Source organism: Mugil cephalus, chromosome 14, assembly GCF_022458985.1.
Source record: "Mugil cephalus isolate CIBA_MC_2020 chromosome 14, CIBA_Mcephalus_1.1, whole genome shotgun sequence".
Classification (NCBI taxonomy): domain Eukaryota; kingdom Metazoa; phylum Chordata; class Actinopteri; order Mugiliformes; family Mugilidae; genus Mugil; species Mugil cephalus.
Genome location: NC_061783.1, coordinates 8395198 through 8415740, shown reverse-complemented (window position 1 = coordinate 8415740; position 20543 = coordinate 8395198). Strand labels below are relative to the sequence as shown.

At 45.3% G+C, this 20543-nt stretch overlaps 1 protein-coding gene across 20 annotated transcripts in view; it reads left to right on the top strand.

The window, feature by feature from the left end:
- adgrb2 (adhesion G protein-coupled receptor B2) overlaps nt 1–20543 on the top strand; it is a 219120-nt gene that overhangs the window by 153574 nt on the left and 45003 nt on the right. For all 20 annotated transcript variants that reach the window (XM_047605271.1, XM_047605269.1, XM_047605270.1 and 17 more), the window contains 4 exons: nt 7473–7599; nt 17720–17823; nt 18178–18280; nt 18432–18582. In XM_047605271.1, coding sequence (XP_047461227.1) covers nt 7473–7599; nt 17720–17823; nt 18178–18280; nt 18432–18582 — 485 coding nt within the window. The remainder of the gene's footprint in view (nt 1–7472; nt 7600–17719; nt 17824–18177; nt 18281–18431; nt 18583–20543) is intronic.

Below are 20543 nucleotides of genomic sequence, written 5' to 3'. Positions count from 1 at the left end.
CGTATTAAATCAATAACAACTTTGCAGAACAACATTCTCTCGTGTTAAACCGATCTGACTGCTAAGTGCTGACTGTAGTACAAACTGGATAGCACAGAATGCTACAAAGGTCTGTGAAGGTTCTCAGTCATCCAGGTCGTGGTAATCCAAATGTGTTGAATGAAGGCAAATGGACTGGATTTCTTGAAGATGTTTCGCCACTCATCCAAGCACCTACTTCGGTTCTGAGAGACAAAATACCCAGGTAAAAACAATAATGTAGCACATGCTGTTCAGTGCAGTGAGGAATGCACAGACTTGTACATTGGGGAAACCAAACAACCCATCCATAAACATAAGGCTCACCAGAGGAGAGCCAGCTCATCCGGGAACGAGTCAGCGGTCCAACTCCACTTGACAAGGAACACTCCTTTGAAGAAAGCAACGTCAAAGCCCTGGCCAGAGAGGACAGATGGTTTGAGAGAGGAGGAAAGGAAGCCGCCTATGTCAAAGTGGAAAAACCTTCTCTAAACAGGTGGACTGAGATTTAATCTGGCATCAATTTACAGTACAGTCTTGACTTCTTTCCCCAAGAAGTTTAAACACCATTCACGCTTTGAGACTGGAGGCTCCCACTGACAATGGCTTCATTAGAGCACCATTCGTAGTGTAAGTAGCCGAGGCACACGAACCCCCTGATGGGTTTTACCCACCGAGTTTAAGACCTCAACTTCCTACTAGTCTCTCAGAACCGAAAAAGCTACTCGGATGAGTGGCGAAACGTTTTTTTTTTTTTTTTTTTTTTTGGACACGCCAACATTTGAGCCCCTGTGGTTCAGTGCCTGATATAAGACAGATATGATGTTCTTCTGTAGAAAGTTTAAGTACAACTTTGGCATCAGGGGTTTGTATTGCATTTCGTATCTGACCATTCTGGCATCAGGCGTCGATGTTTGACTCTCTTTTTCCTTTCATGTGGCTCCCATTTTAAATTTAAAATGGGATTCCATCTCTTATGTTTAGGATAAGGGTTAGGAATATTATTCATCCAATTTTCCATTGCCAGTTCAGCTTCAACTTTGAGAGAGCCTTGCATAATGTTCAAGCACTCTTTGACATGAGGCAGTATTCATATTTCTGTCAAATGCTGCAAGGTGACCAGTCCCCAAGGCAGAAAAGCAACAATTTCCAACTAGCAAGCCTTATAATTTCCCCCGTGGTTGTGAGGTTCTTCTTCTGATCATGTCTACTATTAACGTAGTAATATGCCAGGATCACATTACCAGCAAATTAATGTCCAAACTTTGGATTTGCTGTAATCAACAAAGGCCCTGGAGTTGCCATGAACATCAAATCAGAGGTTTAAATAGCACCCGATCCGCCTGTCACTCCCTAATGAGGTTGTAATTATTGGCTCCTGATCTGGGACATCTAATCCTAAATTTAAAGCTGTGATACATTTAGACCTGTACTTACTTTTTTATTTTTTTGAAATGGCATTTGTTTCAGTATACTCTTTTTCTGTTTTGTTGGCACCGTTTGAGTGAGGAACCAATGTTTGCGTGTCCAAATATCTCAAAAAGCCAACATTTCCATGGGAAGTCGTTACCCCTTCACATGAGAAAAAAAAAAAAAATCCTGTGAAAGGTTGCTTTGCATGACAGTCGCTGGCAGCACATCACTACTTGCGCGTATGTGCGCGTGGCGGATAAGAGAGAGGCTTTATCTGTGACTTTACTTCCAGCTGAAATCCCTACATCAATCCCTTCAGTTTTGGGAATTCAAATCATGTTTAACCTTTTTTTTTTTTTTCTTTTTGCTTCTTAACGGGACGCAATTGGCGTTCACAGCACTGGCCTTTCATTCAAGAGTTGGTGCCAATTTACTCTCTGCAGACATAAAAGGTCAATTTACACATGTTTTTGAGGAACTGCTTTTCCATTTCTCTTCACAACAGCTTTCTGCTTGCAATTAGGAAGCTAATTTCCTGCTGTAAATGTACTGTACGTGTTTTATCATACCGCTGATGGCTGAAGCTTTCACGCTGTTGTTGCGGAACATTTATGAATCCTTCTGCCGGTTTATCTAGTCCTACCAGCAGGTCGACATTTTTTTTGACTTTTACTATTGAAACACTTCAGTAACTCAGAAGGGTACACCAGTGCATTGTATTATCCTGATCTGAACATGCACAATAAGGACATGTGGTATGCCTGAGGCCGATTGTTAGATGCATTGACACAGAATCTGGCATTTTGATTCACTGTGTTGAAGACGTGGGCGAGTTTATTTCTGCTTCAGGGCGTAACTGCCATGAAACAATTAGAAAATAAGGTTTGGATTCAGCGATTCTCACTACGTTTATTCCCTTAAAACCTAGCGTTTTGTCTTGTCTTGACAAAGAAAAAATGAGATGGGAAGCTGACAATTAAGTCCAAATTTGCTTTTACCGTAATTGAACCAAGGACGACGCCCTGTCCTTGCCTTAATAATGTTTCTGTACGATCTTATATGAAAGTTGGACATCTAAAAACTTGGTTCAGTTTCTGCCCATCAGTGGAAGACTGCATTTTTCCCGCTTGACTGTGGGTTGGCGATGCCTTGCATTCACAGTTAGCATGCAAACACTGTCCTGTCACGAGCGCCGGACACATGGGTCATGCATTCAGACCGTTCGGCCAATTAGGTGAAGCCACAGCGGGCCGTCAGCTACCCTCACATTAATTGGTGACAGTTCACTAGTGATGTTAGCCAGCATGACGGCTGAGGAAGAAGAGGAGAGTGAGGAAAATGAAGGCACTTTTAAATCTTTGTTTATCCGTAGCCAGCCGTGTCATCGTCGTGGGTTCCATATATATATATTGTGCAGACAACTCAGCTCAGTCATCGGTTGATGTTTACATGTTTTGTCTTCAACGACAACATTGAATTACCAAACTGAATTAACACCGAACACCTGGAAAAACTGTCTGTCGTAGATGGATTTCAAATTGCTTGCAAGCTAAATATGATGAACTCTGTAAATACTGCATACTAACAGACTGCCTCTTAGCACACTGATGATAGCATTTATCTCAAAGCACCTCGCCGCCGGAGACTTATGCTTGTCTGCGGTCGCTTCATCTTGTAGAGCATATATGTTAGGTGTGGACTCAGGCTAATCAGAGTAAACTGTGCCTGATGAAATGAAGCCGCCCATTAAATAGAACTTTTTCTTCGTGAACAAACGATTAGCGTAAACCAGATGACGTATATACAGTATATACTCGTCTTTGTGTTATTTTCGCATAGTACCCGGTGGGTATCATTGCAGTATACACGTGGGATTCATGGCCTGTGAGGCGACTATACTGACAGGTACACCTGTTTGTACATCTGGTACCTGTTTTCCACGATAAGAAGAGTCGACAGCAGCGCGCGGTTCATTCAAAAGTAAAACAAAAGCTGTGTCCTTTTAATCCTCCCTCGCCAGCAAGGCCCGGCTGATAATCTACTACTATGTGAGCCCACAAGGGAGTCGCGGCAGCAGCACAGTGTATCCGTGGCTATTTTCGGATTCTGCAGTGACAAAGATCAGCCAACACAGACGAAAAAAAAATTAAATAAATAAATAAACAAAAAGCTAGCTTTCTGCTTAAATGCCTGAAAACCAGGAATCAGATTTAGCGGGTCAGCGGTCAGTTAATTGAAAATTCAGCCGACAAAAAACAAACAGAAAAAATAGGTCAGAGATAGTGTGTGTTTGTGCGTGTGGACGGCTTCTCATTGCGCCAAATTTGTGTTTGTGGGCAGGTTGGCGCAGGAAACTATATATGTTTGAGTCTTCGTTGCGTGTAGTCAGATCAAGCACACACGCTTTCGCTGGTATGTACAGCCGCTCTGTCAGTTTAACAAAGAGCAACAAATGCGCTTTGCTTGGCATCTCGTGGCAGCGTCATGGATACATATAGCTTTGAAAGAAAAAAAAAACTCTGGAACATATGTTTTTTTTTTGTTTTGTTTTTTCCCCCCGTATCAAGAGATGTAACGCAAGGACTTGAAAATACTTCGTAAAATGTACACACTTTGGAGAATTTCCTCATAAAACATGACACAAGTGCACACGTTTTTTTTTTCTTACCATACATCTCTGTGACACAAACACACGCAACCCGCGCTCCATGTGCTACCTGTCAAACTGTCTCCGAGCTTCGCCGCCGTGACTCATTCTCCGATCCTCAGCCTTAGAAGTGTCACCGTGCAGATGTGGATCATCAGGGAATCGTGCTCACGTCTCATTAGCGACATTATGAATTGAGCATGTGCATGCGTGTGTGTGCGCGTGTGTTAGTGCATACCATATCTTTCTGACTGCGTGTGTGCATCGCGCCACCATCCGATATACGTTTGAGGATGAACCCGACGCGTTCCTGTCTTTCGGAGTCGCTCTCGTTGTGCTGGATTGGCCCGTCAGGGCAGAATTATTTATTTGTTTTAGCACGTTCTTGTCGGCAAATGTCGGCTTTTTAATCGACGTTCAGAAACAGCTCAGGTGATTTGTTTCTTGACGCACGATTGGATATTAAGTTGTATTTTCAAAACTTTGAATTTACTTTGATTTTATAAATGTTCTAATATAATATGAAGGGAAGACTTGAGCACATATGCAAACAGTGTGTACCACAAAGCAGGAGATTCATAACAAAAAGATTAGGAACATTTATATAAGCCAGGAAAACACGTCCTCGCACTTTTAAATATTGAGTGCATGGGATTTGTCGGAAAAATATCCTAATATCAGATATTTCTACTTGTTAGATCAGACCAAAACTTATATTCTTACTGTATCTCAGCTGGGAAAAATAAGCAATCCTTCAATAAGGCGGCGTGAGTTCGGTTTTCCATATTTTTCTTATAAATAAATAAAATGGTTAATGCACAGTGTAGAAGAGGGGTATCTTAAAATCCCCTCCTTTAAAACTATCTTCTCGTTATTTCTCCGAAGGCAGGGTAAAATTCCAAAATGCTCCTAAGGACGCCGTAAATACAACAAGAACCGAGAGCCGCCTTGTTATTTTTCATAAAGTGAAACCGTCGTCGGATCCTCCTCTCGAGATTTAAGTGGTGCTCGGATGTACAGTTTTGCCGGTCTAAGTCCGTGTTTTTCAGCGCATTGAGTGATTTGAAGATTGAAAGTCTTATGCAAATACTAATACGGCGAAGCCTTTACACAGGCAACACTTTATTAAATTTTCTCTCCGTTCGCTGCAGAGGGTACTCATTGCTGTGAGCTCGGGATGAGGTAATTAAGTTCTCCACTAAAGCATTAGTAATGAAAGAACACTGTAACACATCCACAGTGTGATTGCGCTTCATCTTTTCCGCCAATGTTTGTGGAAGAAAGAGGGAAGTGAACAAACGCAGTCTGCGTTTGGTTTATTTAAAGCCTTATTAGCAAATTATTATTTTTTTGGTTTCCGCTTGTAATCTTCGTGACTGTCTGTTCGCAACGTAAATGAGTTTCTTTATTGGTGCCCAGCAATTGTGAAGATGCAGAGTATGCGGTGTTTTCTTTCGCACAGATTCACGGAGGGACTAGTTGCTTTTTTATGACCTTAAATCAAAGATTTCTGCTGTTATTGAGCATTTCTAGTAAGAACCGTAAGGTGACCCTTAATTGCGGTACCTATTGCAGTAATGCAGCGTCAGTGATACGACTCAGATTTCTCCCCCCACAAAAACCTTTTAAACGATATTTGTGAGATCAGCTCTTAATCCTCTCCTTATGAACCACCGTCGTAAGATTGCGTAGGTCTCCCATGTTCCTCTAAAACAGTTGTGATGTCTGAGTGTGTCCTGCGGTGTCTGGCAGAAGAATGTTGTTAGTGGGGGTCTCTGAGGATCAGGCTTGTTCCAGTGCGTCCCACAGATTCTAGATGAGTTTGGGATCTAGTGAATTTGGAGGCCGGATCAACACCTTGCTCTGTTCTTCATGTTTTTTGTTTTTTTGTCGAGTTGTTCCTGAAGCGTTTGTGTACCTGTGTCAAGCTACATCCTGCTGGAGATGGCTGCTGCCATCAAGACGTGTCATTGCTGTGGGGTGGGGGTGTCTGGTCTGGTGTAGGTGGGTGCTACAAGTAACATTCACATGAAAAATCCCAAATTTCCCAGCAGAACATCATATTGTCACAAGATGGTGAATATTATTCACGTGTCCTGTCATTGGTTTTAATGTTGTGGCTGATCGGTCTACTTCTACCTGGTGTGATCAAGGTTTCTCCCTGTTTCCTTGCCAACGTTGCCTTTGTGCTCGCTCTGTTTCAGTACTTTCAGTCTCTGTTCTTCTGCCAAGCATTTAGATTTACATTTCTTTTCATAGTTCTTACAGTTAAACAAGGAACATTAAATTGAATCCAGTGTCAAATCTCTTTTTTTTTTCATTCTCATACTCTTCTAATCTGCTTCGTCGGGGCGTGGCCTGATCCCATTAACGATGGAACGAGCCCCAGATCTGTTTCAGATGTCGGAAAAAGTGAACAGAGAAAGAAGAAAGAAATGGGGGGGGGGGGGGGCCCAGAAGCATTGTGCGAGGCCAAGGGTCAGCAGTCAATTAAATATTTCCTGCAGCCTCTTTTGCCACCAGTCATGAAGCCGACCTCCTTGACCCCATCAGAACGTCTCAGTGGCTGCTCGTATGTCTTCCATTATGCTTCCACCTGTCTCTTGTGACTAGAATAAAAGTGTGTCTGGGGTTAAACATGAGGTTAATGTGGAGTGCGTACTGCCGGGGTAATTAGTTCAGTTAGAATCTTATTGATCGACCCTCTCCTCTCGGCCCTCTATAGGGAGCATTTAGCGGGAAGTGAAATGGAGGGAGGGGGCAAATAAAGGGAAGAGCGGAACGATGCGGTGTAATAAAGTGTACAAGGTTCTATTGTATGAGATCCTGGCACTCGCTTCCCCCAGTAACTTGTTGAATGTCAAAGCAATTGACCATTTAGTGCTGAATAACCTCCATCCACCATTTAAACCACTCTTCTTTTTTTCCCCCCCTCTTACCGTTAGCTGATGCAGCCCTTTTCATTTTTTCCTCAAGGCCTCGGGACTATTAGGGTGTTCTTTTGAGTAAAAGGAGATGGGGCAGACAGAAAGGAAAGAATGGACAAAGATGTGAAAGAAAGAAAGAAAGTGTTTAAGGTGCTAAACACGGAGACGAACAAGCGGAGGAGGAGGGGGGGGGGGGGGTCACACTGGTTTTCTAGTGCGGGCCGAGTGAAAGAGGCTGTCAGCGCGTGTGAGTGCTGATCCCCGAATGTTAAACCTACAGGTCGAGTGGGCGAGGAATCCTGTGAAACTTTCTATCCCCTTTGTTTCCCTCCCCCTTTCAAAACATAGACATGTGCAGTCATGTGATTTTGTCCTTTTTTTGTCTTTTTGTATTTTCTCTCACGGTCACTGTTCATGTCCCCTGTGCCACCCACCCCCCCTCCATCCCCCTTTCTCTCCACCTCCAGGGAAGCGGGCGCAGAAAACTGGGGCACGGAAGGCTGCCAAACTCTCGCGTCAACCACTGTCCACACCAAATGCCTGTGCAGCAGGATATCCACCTACGCCGTGCTAGCGCAGCAAGCTAAAGACCCGGTGAGTCACCGTTGCGTAGCCCGATGTACTCTGTGGGACTGGGGGGGCGAGTCAACAACTACCGGGTTGCCAGGTCAGTGAGCTGCTGGGTTTTCCTGCTGTGAATCTGGCGGGCGTCCCTGTCAGATAGATTGCACAGCAAAAAAAAAAAACTCTTAAGGCTGTCATTTGTCGTCTTCATGGAGAGATGTGGACGGGTGACCGGTGGAGTTTGCTCACTTCACAACCGACGTCTTTTCTCGCAAATGAGCGGATGCGGCCCGTCAGTTTTGAGCCGCGTTGCAGCACCGGATGAATCACCGTGTCTTCGCTCGTTCAATTATTTGTTAATTGGCTGTTATTCTGCGCATTATTCAACTTTTTTTTTATTATTATTTTTAATTTTTTTAACATTTTTTCGACACAAAAAAACACGCGACAAAGGTCAGGCTGTTCCGGCGAGCTGCTCCCGTGTTGTGATGTGCGGGAGAGAAGAGGCGTCGAGAGAAAGAGGGAGATTTTTTTATTGTGTCTGTGCGATTTTTGCCTGCAGCGCATAACCTGCGCTTCTATAAATAGCTCGCGCGGCTCGCAGTGTGAGCTTGACGTGATTAAAGAAGGCTTTTTAGCTGTTAAGGGTAATGCCTGCTCTGATGCATTGACCCGTTCTCCTGTATTGCGCTAATGGCCGTCCAAATACCTAACAGCTCTTTGTTCGGCTTCCCCGTCAGAGCCGCCGTGTCCGTCCAACAGTTCGGCGGCAGAGTCGACACCCCGCGCCGCGACCCCATTTATTTCGCACCTCCCTTCCACGCGCACCTCACCCGGTTTGTTATTTACGTTCCCGTCATTCTTCCCCGCCGTGTTTCCCATTGATTCCTCTTATGAGTTTTCCCTCTCGGCCTCCTTGACAGCTTACTTTCTTCACTTCCTTCGACACCTTCTGCGCCTTGTTAACGCGTTCAGGCTGTTGTCCTCGGCTCTGTGACTGCCGCGCTAACGAAACGCTCCCCTTAGCTTCGCCTGTTAACTCGTCGCGCCCGCTCGCACGGAAGCGACCGCGAGAACGGCGGACGCGTCGAGTAATCTCGGAGTCCCGGCGCGCGAGGCCCGTCGTCACGTGTTAAAATTCTATAGGATTTTATGGGCGATTCTCTCTGTCTTAACGCCGAGTTTCGAAAATGGAGCCGGCAAAGCAGATTCCCATTAAGCGCTGGAGGGGAAACTCAATGTGTCACAGAAATGAAAAGTGATGGCGAGGAATGGTGGATTTTGGGGGAGGAAGTGTTCAACCGCACAGAAAAGGCGTTCGGGCCTCAGCTGGCGGAGAGGTGGGAGAGAGACGGAGATGGAAAGTGGCTGTTGTCTGCGCTTAGTTGTAATGCATTAACAACCTGTAGGGCTGAGATAAAGAGCTGTGAGCTGATGCAGAAATCTATCCCTGAGTAACCATTACGGCGTAAAACGTTGCCTCCATACATCTCGCCGAGGAGATGTGAGTCTGCGCTTTTGTTCTTTGAAGCGCATTGACAGCTTTACCGTCGGCGGCCACAGCAGGCAGCCATTTTCCGCGGAAACGCATTGAACTGTCCTGTAATTGCTGCAAATGGCAGAGCTATCTACTACCTGATGAACAAATTGAAGTGTTTATCAGCTAAATCATCAGACTCACCATTTCGCTCAATAGTTGGAAGAGGCCTAATATCTATTAAGGCATATCTGCAGAGATATATTCAGATTTTATAGACATGGGAAGAGACTTATTTTGGTGCTCGGAGCTTAGTGGCCCATTTGTACTCTGACTAGTGTTCACGTTTACATTTTATTTGGTTTTGTGCTGGTAACAGACAAGGAGGGCAAAAGCACTTCCATACCTAGTCAGCAGTGAATCAAACAGCTCAAACGAAGCTGTGTTTGCCGTCAAACTGGACTAAACTGTTCAGTCTCACACCATCTCTCAACTCAAACTTGCTCGTTGGGTTGTTATTTTATTTTGAACCTGTAAAAACCGAACAAAATAATCATACACGAATAAACATAAGTAACACAAAATGAAATGTAATAATGTTTTGTTGTTCCGTAGTTTCACTTCACAAATTGAAATACAGAAAGTCTCCGTTATTGGCCCTAAGTGTTCTGTGATTTACTTTACCCCTTAAATTATAACCCCCTTCCCTTTCAGTAAATCATTTTCAAATGTTTTCTGGTAAGAGATTGTTTTGTTTTGTTTTTTTGCTTTGAATAGGATGAATTTAATAAGTCTTGACTGTAAGAGCAACGAGTTCTCGATATCCTGCCCCATGAATAATCCGTATTCTTTTCTTTCATAAAATAACTAGTGAATGTTTCGTACTTTTGTAATTGTTGCCCCAGACTTCTGCACAGTAAGTGAGATATGGAAGAACTAATGAACAATGCAGTATGCGGAGCGATTTATGATCCAGCGCCTGTTTTGCTTTATTTAATGCTGCGATACATCTTGAAACTTTGTTTTTTACGCGTTTAATTTGTGATTTCCAGCTGATTTTGTCATCTATTATCACCCCAAAAAAATATTTTTTATTGAATTTCTCTTTCAATACTTTCTAAGTTAGTTCTGTGATTACCAAAAGTAGTATTCTTGTTTTGTTCAGATTTAACAGTAATTTATTTCTGCCCAACCATGCTTTCAATTTAATTGTGAACAGTATATGCCTATGGGAAGGTACGGAACAGGAAGTCTTGACCTGGTAACCTGTCACCTGTAATTGAATAGCCGCTGCCTACTCCAGAAGTCTAAATAATCAGACATTTGCCCACGGAACAGTTGAAAGTGAGTGAAAATTGGATGTAATGTCATACTTAGATATTGCTTCTGATTCCCCTGAGTAGTTACTATAAACCAGAGATCGACTGATATGGATTTTTACGGCCAATACATGTTGCCACCTTTTCTGAGCTGAGATTTGGTGCCCATGCTGCTTATTCTCCCTCCATTTACATGACAAAAACAACACAATGATAACAAATGTTATGAGTCTCAATTTAACCAAAAACATAAAAAAAATTTGAACTCATTGAAGCATTTTCCATCTTCCAGCTGCATGCGCTCTGCTAGCGGAGGAGGGGCAATGTATGGGCTGTATGGGTCCTCAGCGTCTACAGCAGCACGGGGCTGCCTGTGGATGCGCCTGTCTGTAAACCTTGCAGGGAGAAAAGAAAAAAATATATATAAAGGCAAACACACCCGCATTTTGGGCCATACCGGTAAAAAACAGAAATATTGGCCCAATATATCGGCCAGTCTCTACTATAAACTCCTAGACAAAGTTATTAGTAATTACAACATATGTGGAAAAACCCATTGACACCAAACTGTTGTTTTCCCCAAAAGCAACCCACTGTTAACGCATACTCCAATAGACATGCAACTACAACTTTTTAATCTAAGTGTTGCAATTTCCTTCATCGTTCACTGATGATTCAATCAATACACTTTCAGGTCAATCCGAATCACGACAACGATCCAGCTGTGAGTCTCTTGCCTTTGTCTGTTGAGACAATCAAGGTATCCGAGGGGGGCAGGAGCATGTCATTCAACTTTGAAACTCTGCTGTGATTATATGCGATGATTGAGACCAGACACACGAGCCCCGTGCCTGTTTTCATCTCAAACATTCGCTCTATTCCGGTCAGTGATTGCTTTGGAAATACTTAAATTGTTCTTTACTGGAAGGTTAAAGAAATAGCAGTTTGAGACTCTGTCTGGTTACAAACCGTATTCAAGCATTTTACTGTGAAAGTAACCATTATTACCTTGTGCTTCTGCTTGCCACACAGTTTGACAGCTGTCTTATACTTTTGCTAGGAAGGATCATGTCATTTAATCCCCCCCAAACATGGATACGCCACATTCACACAGATGACCCCGATGTGTACCCGTAGGTTTTAAATTGCCTTCCTGTTCTAAAACTAGCAGACAGTCAAATAATATCAAACCCTTATTCCCTTCTGTCCTGCCCCTTGCCTTCCCCCATCCTTTTTATTAAGTGAAAAGAGGATCAAAATAAGGTGGTGGCCTTCAGGTGAGTAACTGCAGTTATTCATTAGGTTGTCCCTCAAAGCTGGTATTACTTCACAGGGACCTGGAGCCTATTACAGAACTCGGTGGAAGCATTAATTCTCATAATATGGAAAAACACGATGGCTGTGACCTATAAGCTGAACGGGTCACTCCGGCTGCTGTTTCTAGGTTCACGCCGCCCCTCATCCAGCTCAGCAGTATTGACTTTTCCCTCGGCGCGCGTCAAGCAGGTCGGCCGCGTTGAGCGAAAGAGGGCTAGAAGGGAAAACCCATTGACTTTTTTTTTTTTTTTTTTTGCCGTTTGTGACATCTGTGAAGAGCGTGCTAGTCATTAGCGGTTCATCATCCCGCACCCAGTTTCCACCATTAGACCCAGTTCAGAGCACCAGAAGGTATGGGTCAGTGTTTTTGTGTCAATGGCTCTCTCAGTCGGGAGCGCTTGTCGCCGGCGCTGAGTGCACTTTGATGCCTCAGGGTGCTCCAGAGTTAGCTTTTTACTCCGACGGGGATTGGATTGTAGAAATGTGGATGGAGGGGCAAAAAAGGAAAAAGAAAAATCCACATCCAGACATGCAAACACAGACAGCCGCTGACATTGTTGCGGATGGGTGCACTTAAAAACACTTTAACACACGCGCACGGACATAAGTCCGCGCACACGGTAAATCCACGCTTGTGTGCTGTGTCCAGGCTGTGTGGCGGCGGCGGCGGCGGCAGCAGAGCTGAGTATCAGCAGCCCGGCTCTGACAGCTTATCCCGGGCCACGGCGCTAGGGACAAGGGGGGCTGAGGATTAACCTCCATGTTTAATAGAAAAGGGGGGGAAGAGATGGAGGGATTTAGAGGCAGCGGTGCCATTACAGGCCGTTTACAGTGGAGCGAGGGATAGCCGGCTAATCCTGTTTACTTTCTATAGCCCCCGAGATTTACGTGTGTGCATGTGTGCGTATTCCGCTCTGTGGTACAGAGAGGCCTTCGCTATCGCACAGAAGACAGAGGGTTTTTACTTCAGAGGAACAGATGAGAGAGAGAGAGAGGGAGTGAGACGGCGGATCTGATCGAGCGAGGCCGCAAAGAATCACAATAGACCGGGGCCACTTAATTCTCAAAATGACTGCATTGGGAATACGGACCCCACGGATATGTCTGGACTCCGCAGCTCTCGCGGGGATCATGGGATTTGGAGTTGAAGGAGGTGTATTGGCTTTCTAACAGTCGGTTTAACATTTTGCGCCTCGAGTCAACGAAGCGCCTCGCACCTCTCTGCTTTCGTTTGGTCAGCACATAAACGCCCGCCGTCCGAGCCGCGGCGTCGTGAAAATTAATTACAGCTTCCGAAGTGCCCGTCACAGCTCCGGTGGAATTCATGGCTCGTGCTTGCCTAAGCAGGTGACCAGAAATGCGAGGGGAAAAGGTCACGAGTTCAAACGGCTTCCGAGACATTGATTCAGTGCGCGCGGATGAATGCGCAGGGACTTGGAGAAAGGGAAAGGACTTTTACCTTTTTTTTGTAACTTATTTATAAGCCCATTACTGTATCAAAGTCATTTTCTACAAAGAACAATATCTGAAGTGAAGCCTTCCTCCTGTAAAGGCTTTCTCACCGTTTCTCTTACCTGCCACGCTAACTGCTTTCGGCCCAGTCGTTCCCATGAAATGATTGCCTCTACTTGAGATGAATCGGGTCTGTTTCCTCAGCTATCATTAGTGCTCACGGCACCTATTTCTGAATGGAAATATTTCAAAGCTGGGTCTGTTATTTAGACTATTTATGGCTGCTGCTGCCGTGGGTGCTTGATTTCACCGAAGAAAGATGATGGGGATGACTGAGGCGCAGCGAGATGGCAGGTCATCCTTTCACCTATTATAATTTAACTGTAGACAGTGTTTAGAGAGAAAAACAGGCCCGGGATTAACTGCAAGGTTACAGTATGCAAATATCTTGCACGTGTCAACTGTAATTAAAGGAAGAGGGTCGGCAAAACGCGCGACTTTGCGCGGAATTTCATTAGAACCTTTGAATACCTCGCCGCTTTAATTGAAGGTTAGCTGAGAGGAGAGGATGACACGGGGAATGACGAGTAAAAGGGTAGAATGATTTGGCTGCGTTGCTTCGGTTGAAGAAGGGCCACAAAAGCAGAGCGAGGGCTATGTGAGGACATGCCTGCTTGGTAATTAGTTATTTAAAACATAGCAGAAAGTCTTATTGGGAATGTAGCGGCCTTTGTGGCGCGGTCAAAGATGTGTGGCATGTGTTTGTATTTTGTACCATGTCTCATGAGGAATAACATTATAAAACCCTAATTACAATAGCCTCATTTGAGAACCAACACAGCTCGCTATAGTTTGTCTATGATCTGTGCCCTGGAGAAAAAAACGTACGCTTGTGCCACTGGCTTTAAGTTTGACTACGTTTTGTGTCGACAAGCGGCGCAGACCTTCAAAGGCATGCATGTAAGGATAAGGCCAGCGAGTGATACCAAGGCAACACTTTTCATGTCATTGTGTCGGCCCCGCAGGTTCTCACGAGCTGAAGGGGACTTACGGCATGTCTTGAGGCCACTGAGATCAGAGCCCGTCAAGTCGAACCCTCAAGGTTTTCCGCTCAACGGATTCGGCAGAAGGTTGTCGCAGGCAGTATTTACCTCAGTGCTGTTGCGGCGAAGCGGTCCACCGAATAGCAGGGCTGCTACATTAGCGAGATGCAGGGTTTGGAAATTTGCTTGTGTTGTACTGGTGTGTTTGTGCGTATTTACCCGTGTGGGGACTTAAAAAAAGGAACATATGGCAGCCTTGAGCATTTCACAGGGGACATAGCATTTTCCCAGCCTACGTAGGAGTATGAGATACACTGCAAACAATGCTAAACCGTGAGTGCTGATGAATGCTGACAAATGCTCACGTATTGAGTATTCAGAGTCCCAGACTCTCTTTTTCAGAATTACTAAAATATTAGGTGAATTGTTTTCACCTTCAGTTCATTTATGGTCATGTTTCCAGCATCACAGGCTACATCCATGAAGTCCTCTCTAATGGTTCCATCTCTCAGAAAGATGAACGCTTCCAACAGTGGTTGGTTCAGTCCATCACCTGTTAGAGGTTTGACCCCGGTGTTAAAAAAAACCTTGCTGCTGTTTTTTTTTTTTTTCCTCATTGAAACTTACCCTACCCCTCAGCTATGGTTCTCTCAAGTCTCTTCACCTCCACACTCTTAACGTAACCAGATATGTCCGCCCCGAACGTGGACTCTAAAACGGACCGTTTCAGCAGTGGCTTAGGACCCATACTGTAAAGAGCCTCAATGAATCTGTAATGTCATCTGTATCGTAAAACCCTTCCCTCGCTCGACTAAGTGTTTTTTTTATTTTTTTACCAACCACGGTACCACTGTATAGCTTTAACCAAAGATCATAGAACAAAGAGATGGGTGTACCTTGTGCGATGCCACTCATAGTGCTCACTTTCAAAGCTCAGCCTCTTGGCATCTTGGCAGGGCGACACCCGGCTAATTAAGAAATTGGCAAAGAGGTGGCACTGGAGTGGCGCTAAGGCGGGCGGGTGACGCCTACGCAGAGAGCTAGCAACCTGCCACCCATCTTCCAGCCAGGCTGGTGGTATATTTTATATTTTATATGTTGCCGTTTAGGGCTGTCACAAGATCAGATTTTCACTTCACGATTGCCGTGGACAAAAAAAAGGCAAAATCCACGAAATGCGTCTTTAACTTTACGCTTAAACGCGATATTGAAATCTAATTTTTTAATACCGCGATTGTCGTCATTAGCGGTATCACGCAACCGTCCTGTTGCGGCTAACGGGTAAATTAGGCACACGCGCTAAACCGAGACCGTTAAGGATAGCTTTTAATGCTAGATCTCTAGTCGCCCTTATGCGGAGGGTGCGTTATTTAACCGACGAGCGCAGGGTTGTGTAACCTCAGCACTTTCGGGAGCCGCGTTTTCCCTTGAAATAGAAGATGTAGGAAGTAGGTGTGGAGGAATTAATGGAAAAGAAGTGGCAAGTGAGAGAGGAGGTGGGGAAGAATGGGAGACACAGAGGAGGGGAGAGGGAGGATGGGGGGTGCGGGGAGTTGCTAGATAGGTAGGAGTGGATGGAGGAGGAGTGTCAGTGAGAGGAGATAAGTAGGTTAAACTTCCTGAGCTGAAAATAGCTATCTTCTCCATCACATGGTAGCCAAGCTGCCCAGGGGAGCCTGGCCATATACAGCAGAGCCTCAGCACACTCTTTCTAATCTGCAATCTCTCTCTCTCTCTCTGTGTGCACACATTGGCACATGCCTCCCCCCCAACCGCAACACAATATCACTACATCTATTTGGGGCAGGGCGTTCGGGTGACACGGTAGCCTCGGGCCTGCCGGGTTCGCTTTTTTTTTGCGCGCTCGCGTGGGTGTTTCCTCTTTTCATTTTTTCCTCCTCTGCTCCGCGGCGCGGGGAAACGAGACGCATAATCTCATCACAGACACACGAGCAATTAAGGAAACGTCATTAGATAAACCGACACAATGAGGAGTTGAGGGATAATTTGCGGCCCTCGCGTTGAGTGCACTCCGAGCGAGAGATTTATTCCTTCGCGTTTCGAGTGGGGAGTGGGGAAATTCAATGGGCTTACGTAAGCGGGCGTGTGTGCGCCCTGTCAGTCTTCGTGCATTACTCTGTGTTTGATCCTTCAGACCTCAAGAACACAAATGCCTGTGTGTCCTTTCCCCTTTCCCTTCTGCGCAATATCAAACGCAGCGAGTCTCGGTGATGTCTTTTGCTCTCCTTCTAGGCCTTTCTCTTCTTCTCCTGAAGCAGATGCTTGTCGCGTGCCCTCTGTCTCTTTTATGTGTCTCTCTCCATTCTTACGAGGCGGTTGTGATTATGTTTCACCTCCACTCTCCTCCCACCGTGTTTGTGTGTGTGCGTGCGTGCGCGCGCGCCGCATTGATATTCCAACCTATTCCACTTTCCTCTAGAGAAATTGGCTTCCTTTGATGGGCCAGGGAAAAACCACTAAAATGGAAGCTTTGACTTTCTCCCATATCTGTGTCTTCTCCCGCCCACTCTTTGCTTTTGCTTACGTGTCCTTAACTCTTCCTACTCGCGTTTCTTTCTCTGAATTTCTTTCCTACTCGTTCTTTTCACACCACGCTCTTTATTCCCTTCCAGAGGGAATAGAGAGTCGTCCTTCTCGCTTCCAATCCGGCGCATTCGGCTCGGCTTGAATAGACACAAATGCGCGCACTCCCACACGCTCGGGCGCATTAAACACTTACTTTCGGTTACTCACTGTCCGTCTTCCCGAACGTGTCTTTGTGCGCGGCTATGTGCTTTATTTGCAGCAAAAGACACCTTGTGCGGTTTGTGTGTTGCGCACGGTGATAAATCTCTGGGATGAAAGGGAAGGCTGGCCGCCGTGGGAGGTAAATTGTGTGATTGAGGATTTAAAAGCAGGCCAAACATCAAGCCCATTTGGGACCCAGCGGGGGTGCGCGCTTCGCATGCGGCTTCATTTGCCCGGTCCTCATCTTTTCAAAGGCGTACCTCGGGAGCAGAGGTGCCCCGTACATCACGACCTAAATTGCTTAATTATGCGCCATGGTCTAGTGCCTTTTCCCCGATGAGTGTAGGTCCTTTTCTTAAGCCTCCGTCGTGCTGGTTGGTTGTCTCAGGTCGTCACGTGTCAGTCACTGCGAATGAGTCGCTGCTACGGTTAGAACCGTACGGTCCGGGTCTGTAGGTGGCAGCGTAGCAGTGGCGACGGCGCGGCCGTCGAGATGGCTACAGTGCTCGTAACAAAAGGCAGCCTTCAGAGTTGCGTAATTATGTGTCATTATCCAGCTCCATCAGTGGTAATAGACTCTTGTAAATTTAATTAAAGGTAGTTGCATGTAATTAGCAAGGGCTACCAAAGGGATTACAACCGAGGGAAAACACGAATGCATTTAAATACATCTAGCTAGCTAGCTATGTATCTAGCTACCTAGCAATCTTTATAAAATCAAAACATACATTAAGTTTGTAAGACATGCTGCTGCTAATGTAATTAAATCAATTTTTCTCTCTCCGCTGTTTCAGGACATGGGTCCCACCAGCATGCCCTCTGTGCCCCTCATGGTGGGGTGCGGGGTCTCCTGCACCGCTCTGCTCATCCTGCTGTTAATCTACGCTGCCTTCTGGAGGTGAGAACACGCGCTCCGGAGTACACTCGTCTCGTCCCCTCTGAGGACACGGTGGTCATCTCCTCACTGTCGAGGCGCCCGCTGATGCGTCCTTTTAAAGTGTGTTTTTCGTGCGTGGCCTCCGCCGCGCCAAGACTTCACTGAGATCTAATAAGGAGCAAATGGCTCAGCGGCAGCATGGGGTGGCGATTTAGTTTTTTTTTTTTTTTTTTTTTTTTTAAACCACACATGACAGATGGCAAAGCTAATGGCTATGCAGTGCGCAAAAAGCCTCTGTTCGCTCCATCGGTGTGTCGTTAATAATTATCTCACATGTCTTCTCTTTCTTTCCCTCCCTCTTCATCTGCTCTTTAGGTATATCCGATCGGAGAGGTCGATCATCTTGGTCAATTTTTGCCTCTCCATCCTGGCCTCCAATTTATTGATTCTGGTCGGACAATCACAAACTCTCAGCAAGGTAAAGCACTGTGATGCACACACAGAAATAGCACATTTCTGTTGAACTCACTATAATATGCTCTTCATCCTTTCTGTATTTTGTGGATCTTTTTTCCCTAAGAGGTGACACATCATAAAAATTTGAATCCCTCGCTCTTTCTCTCCGCTAGGGCCTCTGTACTGTGACTGCCGCCTTCCTGCATTTCTTCTTCTTGGCGTCCTTCTGCTGGGTGCTGACTGAGGCGTGGCAGTCCTACCTGGCCGTCATCGGCAAAATGAGGTCCCGACTCATTCGCAAGCGTTTCCTGTGCCTCGGCTGGGGTGAGCACGCACACTTGAGCGCACTATTACGCACTTAACAGCGCAGCGTTCCTCTTATTACACTGTTCCTAAGTTCCCTTTTAGTCGTCTTAATGCCCGGTCACCAGGAAGTGACACGGCAAACAACGGAATCCGTGTCTTTGAAATCCGGGACCGCTCGCAGCCACGACGTCCAACTAACCGCACTAGTCCGCCGCATCTCCTCTGTGCCGTCGACTCCCATATCTCAGCTCACACCAGGCTGCACACACGGAGCCCGTATCTTCACTAATAAAACTCGTTCTTCTCTGTAATTACAGTTGTCATCCCCAAACTCTGGCTGTTTGAGCCGAGGAGTTTGCGCTGCCAGATTTTTGCAGATCCGACATTATTGCGGCTATGTTTGCTCTCTACTAGAGACCAGAAGCTGCTTTCACACCCAATAAAGGCAGTGCCTGGGTTCAGCTCGAGAAGAGAAGTTAAAAAGAGTGAATTAGCAGAAATATTACATTTTATTCCTGTGTAATAAGAGAAAATAGGCTGTAAACTAATTGATGTAAGTTGTTCCAAATATTCAGTCAGAATCCATGGCATGATTTCTGTACTTGATGAGGAGATTTTTATCTGTGTAAATGTACACTAAAGGGATATTTTACCAGTTTTTAATATACTTATGCAAGTATACACTGATCCGCCATAAGATTAAAACCACTACATGTGAAGTAAGTGATACTGACCATCTGTTCTGCTGGGAAATGTTTGTACCGAGCATTAGTGGAATTAGTGGGAGCTTCAAGTATCTGTGGGATGATCCACAGAGACCCCTCCTCCACCCATAGACTCCCACTAACAACATCGTGTTCCCAGACACCACAGCATTCAGCATTAGATTCATCACACACCGATACGGCCCTACTCTCTCGGGAAATCTTGTTAAGCTAGCTTGCGTGTTTCTGCGATTCATTCGAGTATTGTGTGTCTCTCTCTTCAAGCGTCTCCACTAACACTTGTTGAGCGTTTATGTTAACTGGCTTATTTGAATTCCATTCAGTCGGTCTCTCTAATAAAAGAAAAAAAAGATTTTGATAGTAATAGGTTGTTATCGCTGCACATGTCTGCACATGTGATCGCGCAGCTGCTACAGGTTTCACATAAGACGCCGGCGTCTTTTCAAACGCCGTCACCATATGGTCACCATGCGAGGATGGATGTTGCAGACAGGCTTTCACTAATGACTAATGAATTTATTTTAGAATTCGTCATCATGATTTATGTATTTGTATTTTTTTTTCTTACATTTCTCCTTGCAGGCTACACCCACATCCATGCCCTCATTCGTTTGGTCCGGCGACACATTAATCCACTAGTACTGGATTTTTCCAGAAATCGCCTGTCAGTCGATCATTATCCTCCGGTTCGTTTTGTATTTTGCGGGATTTTTAATAGCTGCTTCATTTAATACCAAGCTACCCTGCATCACAGCGGAATTCACTCCACATGTAGTTTCTGCTGTTTCTCTTACTGAACGCTCCCCGTGTGCCAGAGGATTTCCAGCATAGCAAATGGGGACGCTCTCATGAATTGGGCGCTAATTGAACCACTGTTGTGTGACATGCATTGGTGATAGAGAGCAACGAGGCAGGCTTATTTTACATGAAAATGTAACAGCTTATTATGTTGCCGCGCAGAAATTGTTGGTTGTGTTCTGCTCAACAATCTCGTTCTCATTTATATTTATATTATTTATATCAAATTGTCCCCCTCCCCGATGTATGCTGTTATTTTCTGCTCAATTTTCCAAAAGACATTCATTATGTGATTTTATTCATGCACTTCAGACAAAGCTAGATGCGACACGCACGCTCATTGGCAGCCTTCCTCCTTTAATGCCGTTCGCCTGTTTCCCATTCAGCCGCTCCATTATGCTGTTCCCTCAATGTACTACAACCTGATGCAACAGGCACCGGGGATGTTAGAGGATA